Raw genomic sequence first — 9,754 nt, forward strand, 5'->3', positions numbered from 1 at the left:
CCACCGATTTATAAACGGGTGTCAACCCAAAAAAAAAAAACCTTCTTTATAAGATTTTTTCAATTATATTATTATTATTTTTTATGACAATCACATTACATTCATGAAACCTAATTCAGATATTAACGCACCATATTCTAACCCAAGTCAATCAAACATTTTCTTAATATTGATTATCTCAAATTTTTTTAATCTGACGTCAAATTCCTAATACAATAAAAATGAAATGAAACAGTAATAAACAAAAAATTAAACTAATAAATTTATCTAGAATATACCTTCTCTATCCAATTATTTGGACAACCAATTTAAATAGTATTTTAGAACATTTTTAAAAAATAACATGTCAGCATGATAATGGTAGCTTGATTTTTTTATTTGTGGAAGAAAAAAATCTATAGGGTTGGGAATCTTGGACCTATTTAAATGATTTTTTTTTTGGGGTAAAATCTAAATGAATAGCCAGTACGACGATTACGTTCCAGATCATAAGCAAATCATATTATTTGACACGTATTAACAAGAAAAGCAGATTAAGTAAGATCCATAGATCAGACGGCCAGGATCAAAAGTCAACAAACTTGGTCAGAGAGACTAATGGTGATGGGAGTTAGTGAATATTCTTGTAGATTTACATGCGACTGACCAGAACGGAGTGAGTTAAGGCGATGACAATGGCGCTTTGACTCCTCGTATGGAATAGCAGTCAGGTCGTCACTGTCTGCAGCAGTCAATTGCGAATTGTTTTAAGTAAAGTTTTGTCGAGCTGTTCTTTTTTATTTTTTCTGCAGAAAAATCCGTTTCTGAGTTTATATCAGCTTTACTTTCTTGGGTTTCGTCCTTACCTTTCTTTTCATGCTTGTTCCAAGCATATCCATCTGTACTGTGCCGCTTCTGCTTTTCTCTGATTGACCATTCTTCAATAACTAGTTTGTTGTTTATCCTTTCTCAGCTATGCCCAGAGAATTCTGACGCACTTAACCTGGTTGATCTTTGCTCTCTATGAGTTTTCAGCTATGGTTTCGCTGCGGAAGATTTGGATTTCTCACTTTTCTGTTGTTCTGACTTGGGTTAGAGAAGGTTCTCCTCTTGAGCCTTCAATTGGGTAACGATGACTTTTGGGTATTATGAATTCTTTCCTGATTATGTGAATTGAAGAATTTGGTCCGACTGTGGAGGGTGAATGAGTTCAGCGGGAATATATTTCTTACTTCGTGCCCTGAATTCTACTTTTCCATCCTGAGTTTTAGGTGTTAAGTAGTTCTGCCTCATGGGTTCGCTCCTTGGATAATTTGTTGAACTGGGTGCGGATTATTTTGGAATATTTCTTCTGCCTGGAAGCTTTCGGATAGATACGGAGGTGGTTCTTTTCCCTGAGCTAAAGAAATGAAGTATGAGTGGATAGCAAGGTTGAGACTATTTACAGTTCGACTGGGCATATTGGTGTTATTAAATCTTTCCGGCACCTGTGTTTCTGGCTCAGTTGTTTGGTCAAAGGTTTGCGGAGCTGATGAGCTTTCCTATAGGAGATCTCTAGACTATGAATTGTTTTACATAAACGGGAACAAATTAGACAAAGTTTCTTTCTGCAAGACCTTTGAATTCTACTATAGAAATGGATGTTTCTTGAATTTGGGTCTGGAAGAATGGGGAAGACTTGGAAGTAACTACTGTAATTTGGAGACCTACTCAGGTATGTAGTTGCTGTAGTCTTGAGGGTGTTCTTTAGTATAGGTAAAACTGAAGATTTTTGACGTGAGATTTAATATGAAAACAGCTTAGTTTTGATGTCTTCTGTTTATCCACTATAGGTAAAATTGGTTATTTACTTGATTTTTCTGGAGTTTTTAATTTTCAGGGGAATTGTCTTGGAAGATAGGGAGAAGATCTCTTCGTGATCTGGGAACTGATCAATCTACCCTCCGCTTGCTTGGTCAAAGAAGTATGAGAAAAGAAAAGAACCATGGTTCCAGTTCCTGGGTTGCCCTGAAGAACATTACCATGGTTGCATCTGGAATGTTGCTTGTATATTGCAGTTTCCTCTGTGCTGGCTCTCGTTCAAAAAGGAATGTAACCGTTGAAACTGCCTCTGCAAAGGAACCAGCTTCAAGTATGTCAAATCTCTTATTGCAACGTTGAAAGTTCAATTGTTAACTAGTGGCTTTATCTCCTTCTCTCTTGCAGTTAACTTTGATTTGGGATAGTGGTTAGATTTCTCTAAATTTCTGACAATAGAATGTGCGTAATCAGCTCATGGATATAATTTGATTAATCCTCCTGTCATGATCCGATTTTACTTTCGTTTAAGTTGAAAACAGACTTTTTGATATAGGCAAGGCTCTAGGATGTATATAGAATGTCCAATTCAAGGTGCACATAGTTAAATGGTATCTACATAATTATGATAACGGGTTTGAACAAATTGAACTTAAATTTTCAGGTTTAAAAGAATATGAGAATAAAAATTCAACAACAATTCTGAATTCAGTCTACTTTACTGTCATTAATGCTCATTTTCATTGCCCAATTGATTTATTGAGATTTACCCTACATTATGCATTTCAATCTGTCTTGGCGTGTTTGTAGTTTTGCTTGCTAAATATTATTTGTTGTTGCAGTTGATTCAGCTTCTTCTTTAGTAAAAAATTCTGCACCTGCCGCAAGTCCTCTTCGAGTGCCACCTAGTCCCCGATTTGAGATGAACCCACACTTGGATAGAGTTGGATCAGTTCATCTCAATATGAGTCAGATTGTCAGAGCTACTCGTAATTTCTCCCCATCAATGAAGATAGGTGAAGGAGGTTTTGGAGCTGTCTACAAAGCTGAGTTGCAGGATGGTCAGGTTGTCGCTATTAAGCGAGCAAAGAAGGTATTTATGAACTTCTTTCCTTGATCCTGAACCTACTCATGCAGGTTGCATAAGATTGGCTGTTTTCTCTCAGTAGGAAATTTATAGACTGTGTGAGGGATTTCAGCTTTTTTGCCAGAACAATGCTGACTCAAACTTTAAAGTAGGAAGTAGGAGATTTTACTTGCTAAAAAAAGAAAAAGCTGTTGATCTGGAACTTATTAATACTCCTAAGTGGGACAATAATTAGAAATTTCTTGAAGAATGACTAAAGAACCAGTTGGTTTGGCTTTCCTAGACGATGAAATTGGAATTTCAAGATCACACTTAAAATGTAAAGTAAGATGGTGGAGCCTGTCAATTTCCATCCAGGCTATGCTCTCCAGAAGAAGAACTGGATTTGGTCTGACATCTCTTTGTAGAAAGCTCATAGACCCTGGCCGCAACCCAGAGAGAAGTCCCACCGTTAGTGCCAAAGCTTGTAGGCCTTATTGGAAGTTCTTGTGGGTTTGGCATGCTAATTCCTGTACAATCCCTCAGATAAAGAGCTAAAGTCCTTGCTCCAAGATTATATATATAGACACCCACACACACATACATATATAGAAAAGCTTGAATGTTATTTTTTTTTCCTCTTGAGTCACCCTTGATATCATCTGCCTGGGTGAGAAGGGTAAGGTTCTGAGGGACGAAACAGTATTCGGATAATGAATTTGATGATGAGTCCAGAGTTTGGTCAACAAATGTATTGTCCTTCAGTCCTTCCCATTAACTGATATAGGATATGTTTTAGTATATATCCTATTACTGCTCTGAGTGGCCAAATCCTTTTGGTTGGGGTCTAGAGATTAGCAAAAACTTGGTTGGACCTTTCAGCTCTGTTAACAAAAGTGGTTCATAGATACCCTTTTAGACTACAAAAAAGGGGGATTTATAATATTCTTTCTTCTTCTTATTTCTAATTATAGGCAATTTTGGGAAACTGGAGAACTACATTTCCATTTCTGACCATGGGTATGAAGGTATCCCATGTAATTGTGGTTCTCATAATGAAGACAAATACTGGATAATGGGATTTGTCCAGCAGAGTAGGTCACACAAGGAAGGGAGGTTAAAGCTAGTTCCCTTTAATAGATAAAGATTCGCTCACTCATTCACCTCCCCTGGGGGCATTTTATGGTGTTCTCACAGTTCCTTGGCAAACTTTTATGCAGCAAGTTTAAAGAGGCGATTCATATGTAGTTCTTAAACTTTTCGACTTAATTCTCATTTTTGTTAATTTTGTCTTTTCCTTGCCTTCATTATGATAGTAGTTCTGTTACCCCCAACACCTACTTCAATGAAAAAAAAAATAAAAAAATAACATTAAATTTGGCAAAAATACAGGGTGAAAAATTGCCATGAAGCCATTTGTAGTCTTAAAATTTATAGAGCTATTTCAATAAATGTGTGAGCATGAAATTTTCATCCTTATTATGCTTAATAGTAATGCATGGCAGAAAATAGGACACTTGGTAACTTTATAGGTTTTGAACTGTGGGTCTAACCCTTGTTTCACCTGAAACTGCTCAGAAACAGTGTGCAAGTTCTCAAAGTGCACCTTTCATTATTTCTTTTGTTGGACGGATTTTTAATTTTTTCCTTCCCATTTTATGTTTCCCTTTTAGAAAAAGTTAACTGAGACTAAAAAAAGGGAAGAAAGGGCTAAAGAAATTTATGGAGGTACTATTAGAATTGATGGGAGCAAAATAATTTTAGACTTGACAGAATATTATAGAAAATTGTCGGCTTTGGAACTATGCTATTAACAAGGAATTATGTTTCAAATAGTATAATGGCTTATGATATGATCCATCTTGTGTGCGTAATCTTTATTTAAAGTACTCTCAAGATTACTTATCTTACGGGAATTGGATTTGTAATTTTGCCAAATCGGCTTTATGTTTATGTTCTGTGGAGGATTTTCTCACAAATTTGCATCGTGGCCGTTTGTTGACATGTAAATCTTGAACAGGAACAATTTAGTAATTCACTAACTGAATTCAGCACTGAAGTGGAGCTTTTGGCTAAAATCGAACACAGAAATCTTGTAAGATTACTTGGTTATGTTGACAAAGGAAATGAACGTGTCATTATTACTGAGTATGTTCCCAATGGTACTCTTAGAGAGCATCTGGATGGTAAGATTATTGCCCTGTTAAAATTGTTATGTTTCTAACTTGAAACTGTTTACAGTTATTAAAATATTTTCTGCTTTACCTGGCAGGTAAGCGAGGAAAAATCTTGGACTTTAATCAGCGGCTGGAAATTTCAATTGATATTGCTCATGCCCTCACTTACCTCCATCAGTATGCAGGTTTGAATTCTCTGCGTACAATATGGGGCTTTTCTGAGTTGGATGACTCCTTTTTTTATTTGTTATTTTCTTTTGAGGGGGAGGGTGAGGGGGTGTTTTAGGTCAAATACGTATCTTGTTTTAGAAATAATTTGTGCTAGTGGATAATAAAATATTTAGTTCCCTAACTCAGTTTATAAGCCATACTAATACTTCGCGGAAGTATAGAAGCTGGAAGTGGAAAAGCAGTCCTAACTATAAATAATGGGGCAAAAATGTAAATGAGATGCCATATAATTTAGGGCAACTACAATTGGCTAGACTTTCTCTTTTTCAAGATCCTTCAGTCCTCTAAATATTACTCAAAATATGGGGTCTTCTCACATGCTGACAGAAAATTTAATTTCCAGCAGTTCATTTTTGCTAACTAGCATACCACAATAGTTAAGTCTTTACCTGGGTGCTCTGCAGGTGTGTGGGCTTTATTTTTTGTGCCTCCCACCATCCTAGGATCACCTACATGCCATGGTAACTATCAACCAAACTTCTGAAACAGACTGACATCATTGTGAAAAATTGCACAGGTAATAATAGTGTAAGACTAAGATCAATGATGACTTAGCCCCAATTGAACTCACAAATCAGAGAATTAGAAATGACAAAATAGAAACAGAAAGACAAGAGAATAGTGAATGGGGATAGATGGATTTAGCTCTAGACAACAAGAGCTCCTTCAGCACTAGGTGTTTAGCTCTCACTAGCAAGGTCCTCCCTTTATTACTCAAGCAATAGACAAGAAAATAAACTCAAAGCAAGGCTTCATCAATCAATGTCATAAAATCTATGTGTAACTGAGAACAACCTGATGTAGAATTGAAAACATGTACAAGAAAGAAGAAGTCCAATGGGTTAGGCCCATCAAAGGCCTAAAGCTATCACCCAAATCAAAGTTGATGCAGAATTGAAGACATATACAAGAAAGAAGAAGCCCAATGGGTCAAGCCCATCGAAGGCTTAAAGCTATCACTCAAGTCAGCCCATGGCTTTCATGGGCTAGGACTATTTTGGTGGGTTGAAGTCAGCCCACATATTTTGATCTCCATGGGCTAAACCTAAGCCCAAGTCTAGTTTTTGAAAAGTTAATAAAAAGGGTTGAGTTTTGAAATAAGAAGAACTCATTGTCAAAGGAGTTTTCTTTTGTTAAGAGTTAGGTAGTGGTTGAGTCATTAATAGGTAGGTGTTAGCTAGTTTTGGATGTTATTTAATGTTTATGTCTATTTAGAATGCTATATAAAGAGACTTACGTAAGAGGAGGGGACAATCATCATTTGAAATCAAATTGTTTTGTTAGCTATTCTTCTCTTTGGAGAAACCTTGTATTTGATCAAAGTAGTTTGGTGTCCGGTCCAATCGATCCACCTTGCAGTGTGAAGCCTGGGTGTTACTTTGTTGTCTTTGTTTTTCTCTTATTTATGCTATATCATTCCCTCATTTCTCCATCTAGCAATAAGCCCATCTAGTTCTTAATCTTCTATTTCGGTTACTACCCTTATTTTGTAGTACAAATCTGTCCCTACTATTTTGATGTTATCCTAGAGTTATCATTCTGATAGCTCTGTAGATTTCAGCTTTGCTTCACATCTGAAATCTATCTCATTTTATAGTCTGTGAAATTTGAATTTCCTTCCTATGAAAAAATCTATTTGGCTATTGTTTTGATCAATCAAATATAATACTATTGATGCAGCACAATCAGAAGTTACTGTTTATGCTACAGTAACGTGGACAGTAACCTAGGAGATCATTCTTCGTATTTGGTGGGCCCCAAGTACAGCTTGCAAGGAGATAAAGTAGGAACTGTTTTCGTGGGAGTTTTAGAGATAGCTTAGGATTTTGTTATTTATTTATTGGGATAATTATGTAATTAGATTTTTAATTCAGGTAAGATATCTAGGATCAGTGTTTTAGTTAGTTTTAAATTCCTAAGAGTCCTAGTATGATTAATGTTTTTGTTAGTTTTAAATTACCAAGAGTCCTATGATAGTTGTTTTTGCATTGAAGAATGTCTCTTTTACCATTTAAGCACTTGTAATCAGCTTTTATTGAGAATGGGATGGAAACATATGAATTGAAGCTTTAGGTTTGTGCGTTTGCAGCAGCCCACCCCCCCCTCCTCCACCTCCTCTTCTTCTTCTTACGAATTTTCTTCTCCCTCTTCCCGTTCTTCCAGACTAATTCTTCTCAGATTCCCCCTTTTTCCTGCCAACTTCTTCATCCTTCTTTCTTCTCTATTCTGTCCCCCATTAACTACATTACAACGTATTACATATTTGTAGATTATTAATATTTGCTCTCCAAGCTAATATGGAACTACTAGATTTTGCTGAGCTAGCTAATATTCTCAGCAATAACAGGAATAAAAGCTTACTAGTATTAAAAATCAGAATCTGGGTTTATGAATTAGTCACATGCATGAACACTAAAATAGAAACTAACTTTTAAGAACTTAGGAAACACTAGAATAAAAACTAAATAAAATCTAAGAAAGTCTTCAATCTTCGTAAAAGATCTTCACATACTCTTGGGCCCCACAAAATTGTTGAAATAATATTCCTCTAAGTCCAGAAAAGGACTTTGATACTGTTCATGTTACTATTCACATGAACAGTGTTTTCGCCTATTCTTTTGGTCCTTCTAGAAGACTGGTTTGACTTGGCCCAGTTGGTCCAATGGAAACCAATTAGATTTTACCCAGTTCTACATCAATTAACTAACCAACCAAAAGCAGCTGTGCCCTAATGAATCTAAGTATGTGCTATGTAACAAGTTTTAATAATGGAGATTTACCATTCATCGGTTGCCACTAGAAGGTGAAGATAGGTCGCTAACTTTTTTCCTTCTTCCAATGACTTGATTCCTATTGCCTTACACGGACTATCCAGTCTATCCAGACCATTAAATCATTGTACCTGTTTCCATTAGTTGTAAATTCTACATCCTTCTAATACCATTAAACACAAAAATTCTTTTATTTAATGCCTTCCTTGTTGGCGGCGCAGCGGCCTACCTTTTTTGGATGAAGGGGGTGTTAGAGGGGAGAGAGAATTGTGAGCATGAGAGGATATAACTAAATTGAATAAGCTGGGGAGGCTGCATATATTGCATATATTGCTTCGTCAAGGCCCTACAGTAGGAGCCTCTTGCACTGATTACTTGCATATATTTTATCTATTGGATTATTTCCAGGCTGAAATCTTGTATATATTTAGAATCAACATCGAGTATTAGACACCCTCAACAAAACTTTGCGTTTGCTACCATTATTTTGCCTTAAACCTTTAGATACTGTTCTAATTTTTGTACTCCTTTCTGCCTGAATAGAGAAGCAAATAATTCACCGGGACGTGAAATCATCCAACATCTTACTGACAGAAAGCTACAGAGCTAAGGTGGCTGATTTTGGGTTTGCACGCCTTGGTCCAATGGAGACCGACCAGACACATATATCAACCAAAGTGAAGGGAACTGCGGGTTACCTTGACCCAGAATACCTGAGGACCTATCAACTCACTCCCAAGAGCGACGTGTTTTCATTTGGAATTTTGCTTGTAGAAGTTCTCACTGGCCGTCGACCAGTGGAGATGAAAAGACCTGCTGATGAAAGGGTTACAATCAGATGGGTAAGCAATTACATCTTCCCTCGTTTACATGAAAAAAAAAATTCAGTTCTGTTGCCATTGGCATGAGCATGAAATCATGCCTGCTACAAGTACCATAGACACAGCTGTAAAGTGCATAACTCTGTCTCACACAACAGGACCACCATTTGATAATCTAGGAGAGGGTATGGGTATTTGTCACTGCAAAAGAATGCTAACCCTGAAATGGGGAAGGGAAAATGGCATGTAGGCTACCCTCAATGTACCATTACATTTTATTGCTTAATATTTTAATCAGTAAAATAAGTAGTTCCTTGTGATGTGCAGGCTTTCACGAAGTATACTGAAGGAAATGTGATGGAGCTTGTGGATCCTTTAATGGATGACCCATCACGTGTAGAGATATTAGTGAAAATGTTCAATTTGGCATTCCAGTGTGCTGCACCTACACGGGCTGATCGGCCAGATATGAAAGAAGTTGGGGAGCAATTGTGGGGAATAAGAGTGGAGTATCTTAGAAGTGTCAAGTAAGGATAGTAAGTGCAAGTTAGGATTTGTTTTCTACTTTCTACCCAAAAAAAAAGAGGATTTGTTTTCTACTTAAGCTTGGTTTGTGTGGACAGAAGCTGGTTTGGAAGAAAGTTTTCATTGTCTTTTCTTCCTTTTTTTTTTTTTTTTGCCCTTTGTTTTTGTTTTTTTTTAAATTTTGGTGTTGTACCCAGGTCTCAAATCGCATTATCATTAGGTGATTACCTCATATCAATTATCTATTGAATCAACTTAATTAATCAACCTATAAACCCTAACCTAGTCAAGCCAACCGATCATGTGATTTAACAAGAAATTGGAAGCAAGAAGAAGAAGAAGAAGACACAGGTGTTTGATGACGGAGTTCGGCTGTAAAGCCTACGT

The 9,754-nt window shown here is 36.6% G+C and overlaps 1 protein-coding gene across 1 annotated transcript; it reads left to right on the forward strand.

The window, feature by feature from the left end:
* Positions 1 to 715: 715 nt before the first annotated feature.
* On the forward strand, positions 716 to 9,499 carry LOC149025243 (calmodulin-binding receptor-like cytoplasmic kinase 3). Its single transcript, XM_089145474.1, has 7 exons — positions 716 to 1,693; positions 1,859 to 2,110; positions 2,619 to 2,869; positions 4,863 to 5,028; positions 5,115 to 5,204; positions 8,565 to 8,863; positions 9,170 to 9,499. The coding sequence occupies exons 1-7, from the start codon at positions 1,387 to 1,389 to the stop codon at positions 9,371 to 9,373; spliced, it is 1,569 nt and encodes a 522-aa protein (XP_089001600.1). The 5' UTR covers positions 716 to 1,386; the 3' UTR covers positions 9,374 to 9,499.
* Positions 9,500 to 9,754: the final 255 nt, after the last annotated feature.

This window comes from Hakea prostrata, chromosome 2 (genome assembly GCF_041222555.1).
Source record: "Hakea prostrata isolate BN-2017 chromosome 2, UWA_Hpros_2, whole genome shotgun sequence".
Taxonomy (NCBI): domain Eukaryota; kingdom Viridiplantae; phylum Streptophyta; class Magnoliopsida; order Proteales; family Proteaceae; genus Hakea; species Hakea prostrata.

What these genes read in the sequence shown, in the direction of transcription:
- LOC149025243 (XM_089145474.1), top strand. Translation starts at nt 1,387, where the DNA reads ATGAAGTATGAGTGGATAGCAAGGTTGAGACTATTTACAGTTCGACTG. An exon ending in TAATTTGGAGACCTACTCAG is followed by an intron (nt 1,694 to 1,858) that starts GTATGTAGTTGC and finishes TTTAATTTTCAG; the next exon opens with GGGAATTGTCTTGGAAGATA. An exon ending in TGCAAAGGAACCAGCTTCAA is followed by an intron (nt 2,111 to 2,618) that starts GTATGTCAAATC and finishes TTGTTGTTGCAG; the next exon opens with TTGATTCAGCTTCTTCTTTA.